Genomic DNA, 23,103 nt, shown 5'->3' on the forward strand with positions numbered 1-23,103 from the left:
ATTTCTATCTTTACCTGTGCAATTTGCCAAGACGGCTTCTCGTTTATGCAGTTAGCTTCTAAAGATGTTCGAGATTTAAGAGCTCTCCTGATGAGTTAATGTGAAGCCACCACTTGGTAGTATTTATTCAAACTACATACAGCACCCTTATTTCGGATATACAGTTGAAACCAGAAGCTTACATATACTTAATAAAAGACATACACCTTTTTTTCTCACTCTCTGAAGTTAAATCAGATCAAACTGTCTCAGTTAGGATTACTATGGTTATTTCTTTTAGCTAAAGGTCACAATAATGAGAGAAATATTTATTAAATTCTCCGAAATCATAAGCTTCCATGCATTTCCTCAGTATTAAGTAGCATTACCTGTGAACGGTTTGATTTGAGTTCCTCATAATACTTTGCTGGAGTTCTGGTCCATTCCTCCTGTATAACGCTTTATCAAGTCTAGAGGACCTGATAGAGCAAACTAAATGTTTGCTCTAGTTAGAAAGCAAATGGTGTAACTAAACTAACATTTAGTTATAAAGCTAAATATTTAGTTTAGAAACTAAATAGTTTAGAAACTAAATATTTAGTTTCTAAACTTTATGAAATATATTCATAAAGTCAAATATTTGACTTTATGAATATTCTAACTAAATATTTAGTTAGAAAGCTAACTAAATATTTGACTTTCTAATTAAATATTTAGTTTGCAAACTAAATACTTACCTTTCTAACTAAATATTTAGCTTGTGAACTAAATATTTAGGTTGGAACTCTGACATTTATAAATTTATAAATTTAAAAAAAAACTATCTCATTATAATGAGATAATTTATTTATGTTTTTTAACAGAGTGGCAGAAATGGGCTTCCATAGTTTGGTGAGTCCATGGCAAAAAAAAAAAAAGGAAAATGAAAATAACCTATGTCAAGATTTTCCTTTTTATAAATTTATTTATTTTTTTATTTAATCATAATTTAATCACCATCTGAAAACATGGCTTGGATTTATGGGGATGAAGTTCATAAGTTTTTATTTTGTTCTTCTTTCTACTCCTTATCGAGCATGTTGAGATTACTGAATTCCAGGCGATCGGTTGTGTTTGTCTCATTGAGCACGCTGCATGACTGAGACGCTTCCCTCCAGCCTGAGCTGTGGGATCAGTGCCGGGTCAGCAGACCACAAGGCCTGGAAGAGTTTGTGGGATCAACTCTCTGTAACCACCATCAGGAAGTTTTAAAGGACTGGGTCAAATCAAGTGCTGGCAAGAAACGTTCCATTAGTTACAGCCAATGTCTGCCATATGTCTGGAACCGCCTGCTGAAACTGTGCGATGCAATTCCGCATTTTCTTTTTTATATCCCTCCTAACGTAATCTCTCACGAAAAGCTGTACCTCTCCATATACGGCTCTTTTCCAGAGAGAAGTCGCACCCTTGTTTTAATTGTCAGAGCTTTTGTTGCTTTGAAGGCAGCGAAGAAAAGTGTCAGGGGAAAGATTATCTGTGTACCACCTCTGCACTGCATCACTGTGTTTTTTCCCTCTTGTGAGTGGATTTCATGGTTGAGAGTGGAGCTTGAAATAGGATTAACAGTAGGTGTCAGGTAGTGCTAGCTAAACCTCTTTATGTCAGGTGTGGCGGAGAGAAATCTGTCACTGCGTCTGGCTGAACCCTTTCACCACTGAACATCGCTGGAGGGGAAATCTTTAAATATTACTGAAACTGTATTTGTATTCATCTAAAGCCTGCAAGGCAGGAACAACACAATGGTGTGGTTTCTACTTATTAAAGGAATTAAAAATGTGTGTGTGTGCGTGTGTGTGTGTGTGTGTGCCCTGCAGTATTAGAGAGCCTTAACACGCACTGCCAGAATGTGAACAAAATCCAAACCTTTTGTCTTCCTGAGATAAATGAATAATCCCAGAATATTTAGGTAGTTTTGTGTCTGACGGACACTGGGAGGGTCCAGGAGAATGAGTTCTTACGGTGACCATGAGGACGGTATGGGGTTGCTATGCCCGACCGATTGTTTCCAGAGCTTGTTCAGCTCTGTGTGTGCAGAACTCAATGTCTGCGTGTTACATAAAAAAATTTCATTTTTTATGTAAGTGAGTTGGTTGGAAATACTTGGCAGGGCCGAAGGGACAATGATTGGAAAAAAACCCCCAAGTTTCTCACGAAACAAAGTTTGTATTTGATAAGTGACTTTCCAGCACTAGTTTATAGCCTCATCCAAAGTACAGAGTCTCTCCTGCAAGTAGATACACTAATTGTTTAAGTTTGTAAAAAGCCAAACATTTACAGAGTAAAAACTGAAGCCTAGTGGCTGTAAGCATTCCACTCATCCGTCTTCTAATCACCTTGATCAGCTTCCATGTTGCTGCAGTATGAAGGCGTTCCCATAGCATCATCCTTCCAGTCCTGTGTTTCCTTGTGTGGATGTTGTGCCCAGGTGATGGGGACGTAGCGTTGTTCAGTTCAAATGTAATCTGATCTGACCAGAGCACCGTCTTTCACAGGTTTCTGTGTCTCCTGTGTGGCTCACCGCAAACTTTACACTGGACCTTTTCTGATTTTTACCAACAATGACTGTTCTTCTTCCATAATGACCTGTTTTTTTAAGTGCCCCCTCATACTCAGGCGTACTTCACTCCGCAGAGTGTCTCAATGTCGAACTGGAAACTAGGCAGGGGGAGCAGTGTTCTCATCAAACTGTTCTGGATGAGACACAGAGCTGATAAGGTTGACAGTCAACGCAACCCATCAGTCAGACTGCCACTCTGTTCTGCACTAACAGGTGCGTGGTGGCTGACCTGGTGGAGAAGATCAGGGCTAGGCATCCCAGCTAGCTCATCTAACTGGCATTCATTTGGATTATGGGAAATGAAGGAATTTGACATAAAAATTGCAGGCAATCAGTACATTTGACTATGAAATCCTGACCGCAGACTGTGTGTGGAGTCTGCTACACACAGCATCCCCCGAATATGTGGGAGATTCAAGAGCGGTCCTGTCCAGAGACTCGTCCACCTGAACTGGATCTCTGCAGCGCCTCCAGTACCACGAGGCTCCTGTCTGCTTCTCTGATTAATGCTCTCCTTGCCAGTTTAGCTGGACACCCATGGCTTGGTAGGCCTGCAGGTGGTTTATTCTTTCTCTATGTTCAGATGATGAATGTCTCCTGATCGGTCTGCTGTGTTCCTTGGTCTTCATGATTCTGGTTGTTCTCTAGAGAACATCTGAGCCCAGAAACAGAACAGCAGCAGTTAGACTCACATTCAATTACAGACAGGCGGGTTCCGTTTACAACTAAGGTGATTTTTTAGGGCAATGCAATTTTTAGGAGACTGAATACAAAGGGGGCTGAGTATAATGTATACACCATATAGATTTCAACCCATAAAAAATGTAAGTAATCTACCAGTTTGTTCCACCTGGATCCTCCTCTAAGTTAATTTATCCTGGCAAAGATTCCACAATGTTTCGGAGATGTTCAGCTAAGATTTAAGCTCATTTTGAGACGACAACACCACCGTTGTGGTGAACATCCATGATGAGAATCTCCTGCTCCTCCACATCCCAAACCATGTCTGTTGGGTTCAGTCTGATGACTGGAGGATTCTCGGAGGACAGTGAAATTTTATCACATGACCAAATTTATTCATCTGTGATGAAAACGGATTCACTGCAATTGCAAAATTGTGCTTTTTCCACATTAGCAGAATATCTATCTAGTTGTGTGCTCATTTCTAATGGAAACAGCTACTGCTGCTGGTCCATCTCCATCTCTGCAGGATGAAAGTTCCTCTGATTGGTTTATTTTGGATGAACCTGTCATCCAAATGTTGCTTCATGTTCATGGCAGAATATTTACAGTCTTTACAGTAACTGGGGTAACCTGCTGTTATTGGCAGGGATCTGGTTACAGCACTTTAATGGTCTTCTCATGTTCAGCCTCATTGTTTCAGGGCGGCGTGGAAACACCAGGAGAAGGCCGATTCTCGGGTTTTTGATTGAATCGAGTGACACAGGTGAGCCAAAGTGTGGGTGCAGCTTCGCCTCATTATGAGCACATCCCAGCGTTCCGATCGGGGCCGGCTCTGGCAGCAGAACCGTCTTACTCAACAATTGAAAGCCTCAGGATTACCCCAGGTAGAGGGTGGGGAAAACCCTCCTCTGGTAAACACATCAATAATTCTGCAGGTTGACTGACTGGCTCAGTGGAAAAGCCAGGAAAACGAAGGAAAGGAGACCTGTGGAGAAGAGGCAATTAGTGCTCACATCCAGTCTTGGAATATTCAGCGATATGATTGAGCCGCTGTTGGTGATCCAACAAACTGAAGTCAGTGCAATGAGGCAAAAAAAAAAGTATATATTTAGCTGTTCTACTTTATCATAAGTGATTAATTTTAGATTCTATTTTGAAAATTTAAGGAAAACTTTATTTTTTGTCTTTATTTATTTAATCCTGAAGCTCCACTTACTTCATTTTCCTGCCCTGATCCACCTGGAAGGTGAAAGCTGCAAGTGGGAGAAGCTAGCCTGACTCGGCTGCAGAAGGAATCGTGTCCTGTAACAAGTTGCCGTGTCATGCTGTGTTGAAACGATGTCAAAACAAGACGCCGCGGTTTGTGTCACAACAAGTCTCCGTTCCTAAACGGCAAAGTAGGTCATGTTACTCTGACAAACCCACGCAAATCTTTTCAGAGCCTGCTAGCTCTGTGGACCTTTGGGAGTTTTTGTGGTTGTATGAGGACTGTATGAGCAGTCAGTGTTTTACTTCCAGTGGATAGCTTTCTGAGTGGAAATGGATGTCTATTGTCTTGAAATTGCAAGTGTGTATTTTATAAACAATATGTTTTTGCCAGGAAGAGCCAGGAGGAGGGTCATAGCACTGTCAATCACACTTGTTTACTTGCTGCTTAGTCCTTCCCCCTTGCTTTCAGCTAATTAGCATGGCTGCCGATGACAGTGGATAAACAGTTTTCCTGGAATGGTAAGTTGTTGAGTCTCCTTTAGCAGCACTTACTTTCTTTAAACATGACCAAACTAATCTTCTATTAAACATATATATATATAAAAAGTTGTCTTTTCAGAAAAGAGTAACATTTTCAGCTCTGAACAAGTTTTATTCAGCTGGACTGAGGGCGAAGCGGCTCTTTGGTTTGTAAAAGTTGCAGACCTCTGATTTAGGGGTATCAGAGTGAGTAACACAACGTATCTTTCCCATAAAAAATTATTATTATTATTATTTTTCATTTTTCTTCCACTTTATTTGAAGCTCCACTCTTTGTAGGCCTGTCACACAAAATCTCAATAAAAGTTTGTAGATGTATCATGAGAAAAACTATGAAAGAGTTCATGGAGTGAAAACCTCAATAATTTGAGCAGAAAAGGACACATTCCTGCTCGAGCGGACACGGTTTTCCCGACACTTCCACTCCCGTGGTTGCTCCTCTCCGTAAGTCCCTGTTTGCGTCCGGCCTTGTTTGTGTGTATGTGTGTGTGCGTGTGTGTGTGTGTGACTCACGTCGGTCGTGTTTGCGCTGTGCATCACCTACTCGTGATGACGAGGGCTTTGCTGTAAGCCGCAGATGAACACCCAATATCCACCCTGCTGGCACAGCATCACTGTTTTCATTCCATATTGTAGGAGTCACACCACATTCCTCTTACAACTCCTCTGCAGCACATAAAACTCTTCTGTGAAAAACCGCAGGACCATGTGTTTTGAGTTTTCCCTCTGTTTGTTCCCATTTACAGCATCTCTGCCTCTTTTCTTCTGATCTGTCTCTCCCTCACGCAGACACACACACACGCACACACACCTCTCTCCTCTTCTTGTTGATAGGCCCATTTAGTCCTCGTGAAAGCATTCCATTTAGGTGCATTTGAGGTTATGGTTGTCACTGACAACCGGCTGTCAGAGAGCGCTCTATCTTGCGTTGGGGCTTTCCGGAGAGCGATACAACACAGAGCAGCCATTGATGGAGCCTGCTTTGTGGACTCAGAGCCACCAAAGGCAATGGGGTGTGACAAAGACAGCGGAGGGAGCTTACTTCTTTGACCTGACCATATTAAATCACATGGTTTGATGATTTGTATTTGGAGAACAGAAGAATCAGTCTCATCCAGTAAACGTCAAGTCAGGTTCAAACTGCGAGCTCCTTTTAAGACTGGAATAAAAAACTTCAGCCCCTGAAATGCCTCCAATCTGGTAAAGATTGACAAAACGTCACTCTGTGTCGGCTAAGACGTCAAAAATGCTGAAGACCAAACTGAACCAATGGGAATCATGGGGCTAAGTAGCTGCCAGGCACTGCCGATCAAACTCATCGATTAACCGATCGTCACTAAAAGCACAGCTTTCAGGTTAACACAATGTCATAGTGAACCAACTGGTCATGAAGTGTGTGAAGATGTGACGGACACTCTGATACTTAACTGGTATGAATCTGGCCTAAAGAACAGGGACTTCTTTGTGTCAACAATTAACTTCTTATTATTGTATATAAAACAGCTCAGACGGTTCAGTTCTGAGCTGAGACGGTTTAGTTCATTTATGATGCTCCAACTCACAACATGTCATCTTAAGGTACTTTTAAAAAAAGGCAATTCAGTCCAATCATCCAGACAGATTATAAGTCAATACTTAGAACACCTGGTTAAACAATGCAGTACATTTCTGTAAAACTTGAGTAGAGATTGCAGTTAGTATGGTACATGTTGGAAATGAAAATGCTAATAGCTTGTCAGGATCCTAAGTAAGGATATTTGTCCAAAACTCGCAGTGCTATGGTTCACTGCTCTCTTTCAAGCATGGTGGAGGAAAGTTCATGATTTAGGTGTCTTGCACAAAAGTGACCCAATTTCTGTCAAACAACTGGCCTAAACTGTGTGATGAACTGATTCGGCAATGTTTAATGTCTGTAAGTCTTCAATGGTGCAGCCATGTTTGGAAAAAAAAAGAAGAAAAAAGCTACGTCCTTCCTTAGACAGCTTAGAATGTAAGTGGAGGAAATTTGGCTTTAAACTCATTCACCTGCCAGTCCCTCCAGGACACGGCAATGTTGTTTCTGTGATTGCTGAAGCCTAAACTCACTAATTTTATGGCACCTTTTTCAAAAAGTTGCAGAGTTGTAATTTGTTTTTAAGCTTTATTTTTGCCTTAACACGGTCTTACAAAAATAAGTTTAAATTGCTGCACATAACCTTTACAAAAAAGATAGGATTCTAACATAGTTCATATTTGAAGAACAAGTAACATTTTCAAGCACCTTCATGAAACAGCACCTTAGTACACATCAAATCATGTCCTGAGAGGTCAAAGTGCAAAAGGAGAATATTGGTCATTTGAGTTAACATGAACTGTTTATACTGCTGAATCAAATCCTACTGAATATCTCTACATTATTTTTGAAAAAAAAAAAAAAAAAAGAGCAAATTTTACCATTTGTCATCACACTTGAATTCATCTGGCAGGTTCAAAAGATGTAATTTGACAGGAAGTTAAATTATAAGCGAGCTAAGGGGATTGGTCAAAATCCAGTCGAGTGTCAGTGATTGGTCAGAAAAGAAGGAAACACAGAAAACATTAAGGCGACTCGTCAGATTTGTAGAAAAGTTGTGATGACTGGTGAAAATTGCAAGTCTGCGAGAAATTTGTGAATGATGAGTGAATTTGCATTAACAGTTACGAGGGACTGGCGACCTGTCCAAGGTGACCCCGCCTCTCGCCTGGAGATAGGCACCAGCACCCCTGCTGACCCTAATGGGATGAGGTTGTAAGAAAATGGATGGATGGAGTTGCGATCGCAACATTGCAACTTCCAGGAGGGCCTGTCTTTCTGATAAACAACAGCTCGGCACCCAGAAGGAATGGAGCGGTTTCTTCAGTCGTGTTTCGTGATTATCCACCACAGAGGACATTCAGAGACTCACCAATTCATTTAACTACCTCTAAGCCACACATGACATCTGTCTGCATCATGTTGTGATGCCATAGAACTGTGCAACCATGCAAAGAAGACAGTGGGACCATGGATAAGCTGTACTGAGTTTTAAAGGATCTTCTGGTTCGTGGGTAGTACATAACATTCAGTAATGTACTAATCAGACATGAAAGGTTCCCAAGGTCAAGAAAGGAAGCCCAGACGGATCTGTGGAGGACTTCATGGGTCACCAGCTCTACTACCAAGTGTTTTAAGCATGCCCTGATCTGCTGCAACTGCAGGTTGTGGTGGTTCATTATCGTTACCATCTGCACTGAGATGGTAAGCATGAGTGAGACTGGCATAGCATGCAGCGGCATGAAAATTAAAAACAGCAGTCCACTTGTGATGGTTATGCCGATAGTTTTATGCTAGAGTTGGGATTTCTTCTACGGCCAGTTTTAACCTGCGACTGTTTGTCTCCACAGGAAAAATTTGGTTTATGTACATAGGCATAAAATGGCAACAGGTAGTAAATGTGGAATCGTGAGACATGTTTTACCTACACACACATTTGCCGGGACAAATTTTCAAACAAGTGGAATTCAGTTATTTTCTCCCACAAATGCATCAGTCCACAGTTGAAGGAATATCAATGAACTGAATACAAATAATTAGAGCTGATGAAAGTTTTATCCTTGGGCTTACTAAGAAACAGCAGCAGAACATTGTAAAGATGAGAGAGCAACTGGACTTCCTTATAAAAAGAATTGGCTTTAAACCATCTGAAGCTATAAGCTACTTTGAAGAAGTCCGTGCTAATTGATTTGATGCCCAGTTATTAAAACCAAAAATAAAGCTGGAAATTTAAGTCTGGTTTATCTTTAATGAGAAAAAAAAACTGAATTCAAACAGAGTGATTATCACGTTGGGACAGAGAGAAAGAAAGAAAAGATGACAACCTGACTGCCTCTGGAAGTGGGACTGGGAATATCAGCTCCACCATACACACACACACACACGCCGCCCCCCCCGCCCCCCACACACGGAAGCATGCACAAAGAACCGGTCCCTCCTCCTAGCCTGGAAACCTGTGCTGGAGGGAGTGACTCGATCCAGGCGGCGTCCAATTATATGGAAACAGCACTTATTCCACTTTATTCCACGCTACAGTTAAGTGGCTTGAAGCCTTCAGAGACGCACAGGCGTGCGGTATAAAGCGGATCAGCAGGCAGAGAGACGCTCCCCATGTGACATGTGCAGGGAAAGCTGCAGACAAAGGTAGAAGTCTCTCCGCACGCCGAGTGATGCGGAGACAGAGGATGCTCCAAATCAAATCCACGAGGAGCTCTCTGGGTTTTTCTTGTTTTTTTTTCTTTTCTTTTTTTCTTTCCCTCGTCTGGAAAATCCTCGGCTCAACATAAATGATTCATGAGAGCGCGCTTCTGTTTCTGAGAGAGTAATAGTGAGTTTCAGCTGAAGCCAGGCAACCTGCGGGAAGGCAGGGCCAGAATCTCGGAGAGAGTCAGTTCATCTGGGAGAGTTTGATCAGGAGATCAACTGTTGCTCCGCGCGGATGTCTGACCGCCGCCTGGTCCTGGTCGGGGCAGCTGGGATGGAACAGAGGCGGATTTTGCTCCTGATGCGCCGGATACACCTTTATCTGTCCTGATGTGATGCCACATTGTTGCACTGAGGGGAATGAGAACATCCCACACCTCGGCCGGCTGCTTTCCACGCTTCATCCTCTCTGTGTGTGACACACCATAATCTGCCCTCTCCAGGGAGCGCGTTTGGACACTCTGACCCTCAAAAAGAAACGCAAAAGCTGACAAGCCTCGCGTTAAAGTGACCTTGCCGGGTCGGGCGGAGGGTATCATCATGCTGATGATGATGGAGACCAGCGGCATGGACGCGCATCAGGTTGATATCGATTCGGACTTCGAGCCGCATGCTCGGTCGCGGTCATGTACCTGGCCGCTCCCGCCGTGTCCCGAGGGCTTCCCCGGGGCAGAGGAGGCGAGCCGCGGGGGTCTGGCTCTGGCGACAGTCAAAGCGGAGCGCTACGACGTGCCGGCGTGCCGGGCAGACAGGAAAGGCGGCGCGCCGGCGGAGATCAAGCACCCGGCCGGCGCCCCGGCTCCGGTCGTGGCCGCTCCCGCTTGCATGTCCGGGGCTGCCCTCGACGTGGCCGGCCAGCTGCGCAAAGCCAAGTCGTCACGCAGGAACGCGTGGGGGAACCTGTCGTATGCGGACCTCATCACCCGCGCCATCGAGAGCGCACCAGAGAAGAGGCTCACTCTGTCCCAGATCTACGACTGGATGGTTCGCTTTGTTCCTTATTTTAAGGATAAAGGCGACAGCAACAGCTCGGCTGGATGGAAGGTAGGCCACGTGAAAACAATCCTCCTGACACCACAGGGGGACGCTGACTATATTTAGTGATCCTGCGTCTGCAGCAGCACTCCCTTTGTGCATATTTTAGAGCCACATAATTGACCCTTGGCTCCCATGATTTATGTCTGTAGCGTGTCTCGCTGTCTCTCCACATGACACAGTGAGTGGAAATGGGCGTGAGCGCGCCCGTTTCAGGGTTCACTGGGTTCGTGTGTTGAGAGTTCGCATCTCGTGCATATAGGAGCCGCCGCAAGGAGACAGATTCCCATACTTTCTTTTGCTGCTGGAGAGGCGCGCGGTGGCGCATCGATCCGGCCTGCCATCGGGTCACGCAGGGGACAGCGGGTGCCTCGGGCTGCTCAACCTTAAGCTGCACACCAGTTTAGAGTTTAATGCTCAGCCTGCCCCCCTCCTCTCCTCCCACCACTAGTCTCCACCAGACCCTCTTGTCGATCCGTTGCGCCCGTCAAATTACGCACAGGCTGTTGGAAAAGCGTGGCACAAGCCAAGTGGTTTGAAAGCACAATAACAAGAGATGATGACGCCGGTTGTTATAGTAAACAGATGTAACCTCGGATTATCTCTTACATTCAAATTAATATGAGGTTAATCTAATTGATTGGTCGCTCTAATCTGCTTAGATTTACCCGCCATTCGGTGTTGGGATTAGCAGTCTTGTTTCAAGGCACAAACTGCAGCTTCCCTTCATTCTCATCTTTATTTTTGTTTTCCAAAGTTCTCCCTCTGGGCCTTTTGCACTTCAAAGCAAGATGATGAGTATTACTCAGTGTTCTGATATCACATGGGCTAATAAGAACTGGGAAGTCTGGTTGGTGAAGGGTCAGTAAGTGGGGAAAGTAAAAGTAAACTTGAAAAAGTTAGACCTTTTTTCCAGTAAATGTCCCCTGCTGCCTTCTAGAAGTTAAAAAAAGTCTTTATTGAAGTTGGACACGTCTTCGCTTTGTGTTGATGTTCAGCGATACTCTGAGATTTGGAATCAGTCTCTACAGCAAGCTGTCCTGGTTTGGCGTAGGTGGAATGGAGCAGAAGACGGACAGATTTAGGACTTTATCTGCAGTAAGAACAGCATCACTACATTCAACTGTGGTGATGGAGGAGCTGGGTTGAATGACAAAACTCTCGGTTGACTGGTCAGTCTACCTCCCAAACCTCACCTTCACTCATTAGAGATGAGTTGTGACTTAAAGAAAAAAAAAAGATTCCCTGGTCATGGTTCTCACCTAGAACAAAGGTGGGTTGCTCCTTCTGGGTCAGAGGTCAGCCACCAAATGGTGAACCCTGATGGTGCAGGGGATGGAGAGATAGATTGGGAGTTCATCTGCAGTATATCAGGCGCTGCTTTGGTGCTTTGTGGTGAGGAAAGAAATTATTATTCCAACCCTCATTTATGGTCAGATTCATCCATCCACTGAGATCAAGGACACAAGCAGCTGGACTGAGCTTCCATAGGTTGACCTATAAGGTAATGAGTTCATATGGAGGAGGCTGGTAGAAGGACCTGCATGCTGAAAGGATGTGACTGAAGAGGTTCAAGTATCGGAGCTGGGTGGTTCCTTTCAGAGGTTTTCCGGACTCTTCCACCTGAAGAAGATACCATGGGAGACTCAGATTTCACTGGAGGAACTAGATTTCCATTTTTGTCTGGGAACATGTTGACTATTGACTGTTTTGGGGGTTCAGTTGAACAACAGTCAGTTGAAAATAATCTCTATCCTAAACAATGGATTTAAAGCAGGAGTTTAACTCTGTGGGGCTGGGGACGTTTTGATTGGCTGCTCAGGAGAGGAAGCAGATTGGTGTGTGTGTCAGCGACTCGTCTCGGGACAAAACATAACACAAAAACACTCCTATGTGACAGACTTTAACAACAATAACAGCTGAAAAAACTAAAGAATACAAGAGAGTGAAGGAACACACACAGTTTGGACTGGAACACTGGGTTATGATAGATGGATGGATGGATGGATGGATGGATGGATGGATGGATGGATGGATGGATGGATGGATGGATGGATGGATGGATGGATGGATGGATGGAAAAATGCAATCAGACTATGTTGGCCTTTGACCCAACTGTTGGTAGAGGTCATAGTTCAGATCATCTGTCTCCAGGTGTCCACTTCCTGTTGAGGTGTCAGTCTGCAGCTTTGGATTCACACACTAGCACACTTCTTGTCCTCAGTGACAGTTGATGGATTCTTTTAAGCAGAGCCACAGATAATCAGAATAAGAACGGAGCTGGACTGTGCGCTGGAGCGGAGTGAGTTCGGTCCTGACTATGTATGGATTCTCTGAGTGGGTCTCAGTAATTGCAGTCAAGTGTTTGTTGTTGTAGCTGAGGTGGGAGGCTTTGTTTGGTCAGATGAAGTGAGTTCACTCCTGTAGGTGGTCACAGTCATGATGGTGGTGGCGGGGGTGGGTGGTAAGAACTCTCTCTCTTACACACACACACACACACACACACACACACACACACACCCACCCACACGCACACACACACCCACACACACCCCCCCCACACACACTTTCTCTCTCTATCTCCGTTTCGTTCATTTTAAGTAGCTGTGTGTGTGGCTGGCTGAGAGGTGCTGTGGCCTGTCTGCAGGCTGTGCAGCAGGTAGGAGCTCTGACTGCACCTGAAAGCTCCATAAGACAGCCTGATGAAGGCACACTGTGGGTGTATGGCAGCTGTAAGCATGCTGACACACACACACACCCACGCCCGCACGCACCCCTCCCCACACACACATATGATTGCGTGGCTGTCTTTGTGGGGACTTTCCATTGACTTTCATTCATTTCTACAGTCTAAATTTTACCCTAATTCTAACCCTAACCCAAAACTCAATTCACACCTTAGTCCTAAATCTGACCCCTGACCCAAAAACAGCGTTTCCCCTAGTGGGGACCAGGCTTCGGTCCCCACAAGAAACAGTGGGTCCCCACAACGTAGTATGTGTCAGGAAAATGGTCTCCACAAGGTATTACAAACAAATGCACTCACCCCCCCCCCCCCCCCCCACGCACAAACACATGATGATAAAATATTGTCATAGAAACACTCTTACTCTTTGCGTTTGAGCCAATCAGAGCAGACCTGGATGGACACCGTGGAGCTTCTTCTCACACTAAATCAAAGTTCGTCTTGTCTTGTCTTATGAGCTGGATATTGTGGTGCAAAAATATTTCTATGCTAAAGACAAAATACAAAACTACTAAAAGCGTGAGAAAAAATTATATCAGCAGTCTTTTTTTTTTTTTTTTTTTTACCAATTTAAGGAGAGAATACTTAAAGTATGGAAAACTGAGCATGAGTGACTCAATGTTAAATACACCGAATCGCGGAGCAAGTCAGTGACTCAGTTCATGTAACTACTGAGCTGAACTTGATTGCAATGTTTGATCTGTAGGATCTAGTTGTGTGATTGGATTGAATTTTTGGATGCACCCTTTGCTACACTAAAGGAATGCTGTTATTGCAATTTATGTAACAAAATGTCTATTTTATTATTCAAAAAAGAAATGAATTAATTTGTTTACTTGCATTGTTTTATGTATTCCTAATATTGTACAAAAAAACCTGAAGTGGTTAGATGAAAAATCTGCAGAATGTGTCAGTGGATAAAATGAATCTTTTATCTGATTAATTGACTAATTGTAAGAATGACCCAATTGCTAAAAACACAACATTTAGTTGCAGCCCTTGAAAAATTGAAATCTTTACTTGGAAAAAGCTGCCAAACTTCTCCCAGTGCTTCTCCATGTCCTGCATGTAAAGCACTCATACTTGTGGCCATCACCTTGTTACACTGAGAATGCTGGAATGCTGGAGGGAGACAGAGACAAGCAGGAACAAAAAAAAGAGACAACACAATACCATGGAAAAAAGGTATTATTTGTTCTGCCAACTAAACCTTTCTTTTTTTCCAATTGGATTCCAAATTGAGTGGGAGAGGAAGAGAGAGAGGCAGAGAGAGAGAGAGGCGGCGAGAGAAAATCTAAGAGCGAGTGTGTGAGTGGTGGTGGTGGCCCCTGCTGCTGAGCACATTGATAGCGCCTGTGATGCTCCAGCGCCAGCCCAGACAGAGGGGAATTGGTTGGAGATGGTGGAACAAGCTTGGAGGGTTCCCTGTGCCAGCCGGCCTGGCAGCGCGTCAACACAGAGCCCTCTGAACTGCTACACAGTTATTGTTATTATCACAAAGAGGCAGCAGAAGGGGAGGCAGCTCTTGAGTTGGCGGGCTTGGCGCTGGCTTTATTGTAGGTGGAGACAAGGAAAGGAATTTGGAAGGCGAGCAGGGTTAGTTGTTAAACGCGAGACTTGACTAAAACCCATCCGATCAGTCCTGAAAATGAAATGGGAAACGGCTCAAAGAGAGAACTGGTTGCCTGGTTAGATGACAGAGAAGTTTCTGAACTGACATAGCTGCAGCCCAGGATGTAAACAAGGGAAGGACCGTCAATGGAGGCGGGATGTTCGTGGCATGAAGTGAGTCATCCGCGGTTGGAAGAGAACATAATATTCTCACCATCAGACCTCACACTTCAATCAGCTGGAATAAATCAGCTGGAACAAAGCGCTGAGAAACACTCCACAGACGGAAATTCCAGAGAGAAAACCGGATCCAGACACGAAGCAGTCGGATCTCGGGAATCGTGCCTGGTTGCCTCTTGTAAAATGTCGGCCCAGATTGCGTTCTTTCTGTGTTGTCTAACAGAATTTCGGAGGGGGGAGGAGGGGGTGGGGGTTAAAAAATATTCTGGTGTTTGGCTCAAGTCAAAAGACCCAAACTAAAAATACAATGCCTGTTTCCTCAGTGTCAGTGAAGCATGACTGGACCGGCACATGATGGTCCGTAAACAAGAAGCCTTTGAGCCAGGCACCAGGGCTTCCGCACGCTGGAGCTCACCTCAACATGAAACCCAACATTTAGACTTCAGACCATGAGGGCCAAACCCATCAAGATGAAAGCACTAAGGCCACATTTCATTTATGTATTTTAGTTTAATGCAGGAGCCTGGTGAATAAATTAGAAATGATTTTTGTTGTTCTTGCCAACCATATTTGATTCATTCCAGCAGGACTGGGATGATACGGACATAGCATTTTATACTTAATATTCTGTGGTAGTATAGCGATAACAATAAAGATAATGATAAAACTATGTATTACTCATTTTTCATGTAACTGTTTGACTGTGACTAGATGTTCTTGAAAAACATTTCCATTTCAAACAGGCTTCTTCAGGACGCCACTTTCTTAAAAAAAGTCAGATATATCAGGGTAACTTCATTTAATGTTAGTCAAACTCACTGATATTTATTGACACTGTCATGGAAGAAACAGTAGACAAAGTAGCAAAAGTAACAATTCCAATTATATTGTCAGATTTAAAAAAAAAATTATTTATTTTTATTTATTTGCTTTAGAAACCCTTCTCCTCAAGCTTAAAGAGAAAGTTGCATTCTATGAAGGTAATGCTGATAAATAGCTGCCATTGCTGCCACCTGCCTGTCTCTTTAAAAGAGGTAACCAGTAGTTACCGCCATCCTCTTAGAGACACAGCGGTGGCTTTCAACGGTTTCAGGAAATCACAGTGTATTTATGTACTTCTTCACTTCTTCAACGTCTGACTTGAAGAAAACCGAGTCCACAGAAACGCTGCACTCCAAATATTTGTTTGATTTCCCAGTTTGAGACTGACAGCTAAAAAGTGAAGCAGCACAGGGGGAGTTCCTCTGCAGTCACTCATCCTCACGTTCCCCCTCCATCAGCGCAAGGTGGCATCAAAACCCAGCCGGATCCCTCTGGAACGCAATCATGCTCTCGACGACTGAGCTGCTTCATAAAGTATTCACCCCCCCCCAACTTTCCACATATTGTGCTCATTATGAAACACCACGGTTTGAATAAATCATCGTGCTCTGGTGTGTTTATTTCGGGCTTTCCGAAGCTTTACAATGTCTTGTGAGGAGCGTTTTGACTGAGAGCGTTGTCCTGACTGTCGGTGCAGACAGGATTAAGTTTGGAGAACGAGCTCATGCTAACGGATGTTTTGCACAGATCTGAAAATGTGCTGTTCATATGCGTGTGTTGTGTAGCTGAGGCCTGATGGGAGTCAGAGTCCACCGGGCATGGCTCTGGTTAATAATTCAGTTGAGGCTCATTATTAAGGCAGCGCAGATCTCCCTCTGATTCCACCTTAATTGCAGGCAGGATGTGCCTCTCAGACGCTCTGAGTTTGCTGTGAACATTCAGCAGAAAGATCACACACCGCTCCGCTTTGGCCCCGCCGGCCCCACAGTGGGCCCTCTGCCTCTTGTTCGGCCAGGTTCACGTAAACGGACGTTTGGAGATGATCTCGGAGCTTTCAGAGAGTATTGACTCAGAGGTCAGGCATGTGCTCCGATTATGAGTCACTTACATTTTTAATTAGATCTTTATGAGGGTTTCCTCCTTTCACAGGATTCAGCAAACTAAGATTGATTGTGGGTAATCAGTCAGACGACAGCAGCCTGGTGATTAATGCTGCTGCAGAGCGGCGCTGGCCGTCTGGGATCGGGGCCTTTCAGGCCCAAATGAGGAGAGACCAGAGAGGAGCTGAAATGTGACCGGAGCTTTGAAGACGTTTGTCATGTTCCACCCACAAACTCTGGTTCATTTTATTAGCATTTCATAAGATACGTCATCACAACGCAGCTCATAACTGACGGAGAATTGTTAGATGGATTTCATGTTCAGGTGTTTTAGTTGATGTCTTCACCAGCTTTGAACGTCTACAGATGGAATATTTTGTCCATTTTTGCTTGTAAAACAGCTCTTCTGCGGTCAGAGTGGACGGAGATCATCTGTGAGTTTTTAAGTCCCAACACAGATTTGGATTTAGATGTGGACTTTGACTAGGCTGCATTAATAAGGACTTTGTTGCAGTACAATTAGTCACCTTTAATGCTCTCCGACACTTCACCAAAGCATTGAAATCGTCTCTCATTGACAAAAATCTCATCCACCTGCTCTTCTCGACACCAGGCCCGGGTTGAACTATTTTGCACAGACGTCTACAAGAAGTATCTTTGATTGGTCAGAAGTTTGTTGCTGTGTTTAATGGAGAAAGCAATTTTGATATTTTGCATGAAAGATTGTCAAGTGGCTAAATACTAGAGATGCACTGATTCCCTTTTACAACTTCTGATACCGATATCCGAGACTTAGGATCGGCCGATATTGATCCGATACAGAAAAAAACATCCTTTATTAAACACAAACATAAATGTACTGAATTACTACTTGATTTGATAACTCTGCACCAGTCCAGCACACTTAAATCCACCAACAGCTTCGCAAGTTTGGTCAAACATGTAAAAACAATAACTTTAATTTGTTCAGTCAGTGAAATTAGGAGTCAAACAGCCAATGTAAAATAATAATAAAGAAAGTGGTCAACCTAAAACAATAGGTTGACTACTTTGGTCAAACATGTAAAGGTAAACAGCAACAAACCTTCTTTCAAATGGTTCAGAAAGTCCATTTAAGAATTCTAAATATAATGCAGGATAAATAATAACGCATGATGTTGCTCGGAGCACAAAGAATAAAATTAGACTGAATAGCTCTGCTCTTATGGATTGGACACATTGCCACCGACACCTAGTCTAAAATATTTTTCAATATTTGGGCCGATACAGATATCAATATCGCATTAAAAACGCCTGGATGGAAATTGCAAAGTTGTTTTTCCACGGTGGAGGCTGTCTGCAGTAAAGTGTAGCTCTGTGTGACCATTTTGTTACCTATATGCGTTGTGGCGTGACAAAGGAGGGCTGTTACAAGGTGACCTGAGCCGTGTATGCGACCACGAACGTCCCGCAAACACGCGACGGCACGTTGGGCTTCCGGTGAAGTGCGGTGGAGCCGTGGGGTGTGTTTTGTTCTCAGTGTGACTCAGTCATGCAGAGGTGATGCTCAGCATCAGTCAAGTCACATTCACTTGCTGACAGTTGAATCCATTTTCATTAAAGAAGGCTGCTTCTGCACTTTAACTGTGGTTGATAAAAGCCACTTGAAAGTAGAAACCATTAGCGTGTGAAGAGTGGGATCATTTACTGTTTTAACCAGAGTTATTTGCCTGCTTCCTTTGTCAAATGTCTGTTAAAACACCGGCTACACTGTGAGGACGTCTCTTAACAATGTCAAGCCGAGCCCAGAGGGTATATTGTCACTAAAGAGTATTCTCTCCAATGAATATTCATCAGACCACCACATATTTATACAAATTACTATAAAAGCCTTTCATGTTGAGTAGGAATGAATTACAACCTTGTCATTTTAGGGACGATTAATCAAACACCACTTAATGCTTTAAATCATAGCTAAAGAGATTTATATTATGGTATGTAAAAATCAGATTTGGTGTGTGTGTGCGTGTGGGTGTGCGTGTGTGTGATGGCAGCAGTGTAAGACAGACTCTCTGTGGAATTCTGTGTCAATTTGATGAAAATAGGTCAGGATTGAGGGCATGACGTTTAGCATTGTGATCACGTGACGCGGACGCCGCGCTGACGACGACCTCGTATGAACCCCAGACTCGCCCCGCAGCCCACCTCCACCCTCACCCCACCCCCAGGCCAATCCACGGCGATGTGAACTCTGTCCTTTCATCCTCTGTCTCAGTGCCATGGCTCCACCGGCTTCAAAACTCACCTAAAGAAATTTAAATCTGAAGGCTGCAGATTAAAACCCCTGCTCTCCTGCAGGATTTGCACTCAATTCCAAAAGAGACTTGGCCTTGTGGAATTTATTTGATTTAGATGTACTTTTGAATATTGTAGCTCTGCTTCAGGGAGAGAAAATAGATATTTTATCTGGATGATACTTCAGCCGTCGCCACAGTACCCTATTTTAGCATGCAGCCTATGGCATGTTTGGTCATTATTATATATGTATGGCTTGGTTTATTATATTCCATCTCTCATGACAGCTGTGCCATTAAAATGTAAAAAAAAATTCAAGGTAGACCTGTGCATTCAGACAAGCTGGTGCAGTGTTTGTCCACATCTGTGACAATCTCTCCCATGTTAGCCTCTGACATAAACAGTAAAATTGTGCAAAAGTTAATTTAACAGCAATATAGAAAAAATAAAATCGATATTTTCTGACAGATCACCAAAAATGAAAAATAAATTGTTTTATCACTTTAAGAAGAATGTCCCGATGCCAGAAAGGACTTCAGCCGCTGATTAGCCAAATGCTAATTTAGCATGGAAACGTGTATTTGCCTTGTAGCGTTATCCAGCTAACACTAGTTATAATCTGCTTGATGCAGAACTTGGACCAGCAGGTGTTTCTCAGGGTTTGCATCACACACAGCAGCAACAAGGACAGTGCTGGTCAGTCTTACATAATATTTTCTACAGTCCAGAATAATTATGTTTCTTTCTTTCTTGGTACAGATTTGGAATTCTTTGATGTAATCCAAAGTGAAATAAATTAAATTAATTAAGAAAACAGACAAAAATCAGTTGAAATCTTGTCTTGATCCAGGTGGTGTGGCCACCTGCGCTCTGGGCTTGTTAGCATGGGGGTTGGTGCTGCATCAGACCTGCCTCTTAACCCTCAGCCCTGGAAAATACAATGGAAAAATGGCATGCGGGTGTTCCACTGCAGGTTAAGGGGTTTTAAAGATACTTGGATTATGGGAGTTATGGGAATGTTTAATTTCCCCTGAAAATAAATAAACAGTTTCTGCACTTTGAATTGAACTGATTGAGACAGGAATGCAAACTGTTATACAGTTGAAACCAGATTATTACATCCACAGAATAAAAGGACATACATATTTTTTCCCTCATCAGTTAAATCTGATCAAACTTTCCTTGTTTTCGCTTAGTTAGATTTACCAAAATTATTTCTATTTCTTAAATGCCAGAAAACTTAGCAAGAACTTTTCTTTTTTTTTTAGAGGTTTTATTTTTGTAACTTTCCTTGAATTTAAAGGTTTGCATACATTTTGGTCAGTATCAGAGATAACTGTCTTTTAAAATGTATAACTTGGGTCAAACCTTTTGGGTTCACTTCCACAGGCTTCTCAGATGTAAAGTACCCAAACCTGAACTGTATTTTTTTCCCAGGTTTAGTGGAATACAGTACAATTATTATTAATTGTTTTTTTTTATCAAATAGCAAAGACAATATATCACATATGCAGTATTTGATTAAATGTTTAACTGCTAAAATGCAAATATGGAAACACATGTTGTACTGTATGTTTTTTAGCACATGCAAATTGTTGCATGATCATAATAGAAGACATGTGTACCGTACCAAATAGTATGTAAGGCATATTTTATAAAATCAGTGACAGTTGAGACGCTAGTGGCTAAATGTTAAATCGGTCAGACATATACTGGCTTCCAGTATCATCTTCCTCCTTCCTCATCCTCCACTTTGTGAAGTAGACCGTGTCTCCATAACTGATTTATTAGCTCCCTGAAAGTCTGACTTCATCAAATCCGTGATGCCGACAGTCATATATATACTGGCCACCCCAGTCAATGTGAGCTTTTAATAGCTGCATTAATCTGCCTGTTTAACGGTGTTGTTGAGCGGGAGGTGGTCACTGAAAGACGCAGCACTAAAAGATGAGCTATGGCCTCTGATGGAGGAGCAAAATGAAAAGCAGTGAAGTTCTGGAGGAGAGCTGAGGATTTCCAAAGGGCCTTTTTTCAGACGGGGCAGAAAAGAATAGCAATTCTCCATGGTGTCCCTTTCAGATATATGAGACAGCAATGTCAGCGTGCAAACATGCCCAAAGTGACGTTTTATTTGTCTGCGCTGCTAGATAATTTCAGTTATATGTCCTGAGGATAACTCAATGTGCTGTTTCACCTAATTAGCATAGCCAAACATGTTTAGACTAATCTTCAAACAACTTTTATAGCCCTCCACATGTATACCAGAGGTGTCACTTTGTGGCGGATTGTTATTTTCTGAGTACAAGAGAACATAGTGCTACTTTTTTAATCATCAACATGTGAATAAAAGACACAGGCTTTAGGCATGTGTTCCCTGCCTGTTATTCTGTCTTCATCTCAGGATATTAGGATTCTATTCATGCAACGTAGACATTTTACTGTCACCACATCAAACTTGACACTCTTCCAAATTTTTCAAATTCCCATCACTTCAAACAAAACAAACCAAAACAAAGTCGTTTAACAATGTGACTTCAGTGTAGAAAAACGTTAAGCTCACCTTGTAGCAGGAAGCTAAATGTCAGTGTTTGGGCTGAGATACAGTTCAGTTCAGTGGCTCTGACAGCACACCACGTGTGAACACGTTTGTCTTTGTTGATCCTCAGTGAGCTCCATGAGTCTAGGGACTTTCAGCTGAAAACATTTCAATCCATGACTGTGTGGAGAAAGGCGAGAAACTACGTGAAACTGCTTTAACCTTTAATTTCACAATTGTGGTGTTTCCATTGGATAAGAAGTGAAATTAAACTCACATGTGAATAAACTTCTTCACGTAATAAGTCATTAAAACCATGTAAACCGTTACGTCAGATGTATCAATAATTCATCATGATGCTATAGCGCTCATCATCCATCAGCCAATCAGAGAAGTCGGCATCTTATTCAGGCGTTGGAGCAACAAGCCCCGCCTACTTGGGAGCGGCTACATATGCAGCGTTTTGGGTAAACTGTCGTTGGTGATTTTACAGAAGAGTTATGGATTCAACAGGTTGGGATGACACACAACATTTTATGAAGTAATAACACTGAGATCAAATAAAAGATGTAGCAGCACTCAAGTTTGTTTGTATGCTACTCAAACAAACTTGAGTAGCATATGATGAACAGATAAAGGAAATAAAATGTGACTAATATAAAGCAGATGCACTGTAGTGGAAGTAAAAGCCAGGTTGGTTGAGACGTTCAGTTTTAAATTAGCCTTTAAAACATCAGCAGCTGCTCTGATGACCATAAAAGACGAAGAAGGCCTCACAGTCAGTTTTAATGACGGGATTCAACAGAAGACCTTTACTAGGAGAGTTCTAGTTTACACGCCATGAAAATCTGTTTTTCAACGGTAGACAGCCTCATTTCAGCAAACTAGTCTGCAGCAGCAGGTGGAGAAGGTGTAGCGTCAACCAGATTAATCCAGTCCCCTTTCTGGTATCTTGTTCAAATCTGTTTGGAAGGTTGGTAGAAAATTCTGTTGGTTTTGAAGCTGCAACCTTGGTACCACTAACTGACCTCATGTCATAGCAAAGCAAACTCTTAAGGCAGCAGTAGATAACATTTATATAAAAAAAGTTTTTCTTTTAGCTATTTGTTAAAACTGTCCCTGTGTTGACATCATGTTATATGAGACAGATAATCTGTGAAAAAAACAAGATTCTCTGCTTCTTCCAGTGCCAACTAACAACCAATCAGAGCCAGGAGGAGGGTCTTAATGCTGTCAATCACCCCTTTTAAACCCCACTTGCTCTCTGCTATGCTAGCTAGCATACCCTGTTGTGAATTCTAAGACTAGCTAGCATGGCCGGCACGATGGCAGATGAATGGTTTTAGTGTAACAGTAAATTGTTTCTCTATCATTAGCACATTTAGTAGCGACTGCATGAGGTTGGCTGACAGCGCTAAGGCCCTCTTGGCTCTGATTGGTTGTTTTTGGTCGGGGGCGGTTTATTTCTTCAGACATCAATAATAGCTCCGGGAGTAGGTGGAGGAGATCGATTTGTTCATACTGTCTGTCTCATAA

The 23,103-nt window shown here is 42.9% G+C and overlaps 1 protein-coding gene across 1 annotated transcript in view; it reads left to right on the forward strand.

The window, feature by feature from the left end:
• The first annotated feature begins 8,810 nt into the window (after positions 1 to 8,810).
• foxo6b (forkhead box O6 b) overlaps positions 8,811 to 23,103 on the forward strand; it is a 45,462-nt gene continuing 31,169 nt past the window's right edge. The window contains exon 1 of the mRNA XM_032581337.1: positions 8,811 to 10,307. Coding sequence (XP_032437228.1) covers positions 9,804 to 10,307 — 504 coding nt within the window. The 5' untranslated portion in view covers positions 8,811 to 9,803. The remainder of the gene's footprint in view (positions 10,308 to 23,103) is intronic.

The sequence above is a fragment of the Xiphophorus hellerii genome, chromosome 13 (assembly GCF_003331165.1).
Source record: "Xiphophorus hellerii strain 12219 chromosome 13, Xiphophorus_hellerii-4.1, whole genome shotgun sequence".
Lineage (NCBI taxonomy): Eukaryota > Metazoa > Chordata > Actinopteri > Cyprinodontiformes > Poeciliidae > Xiphophorus > Xiphophorus hellerii.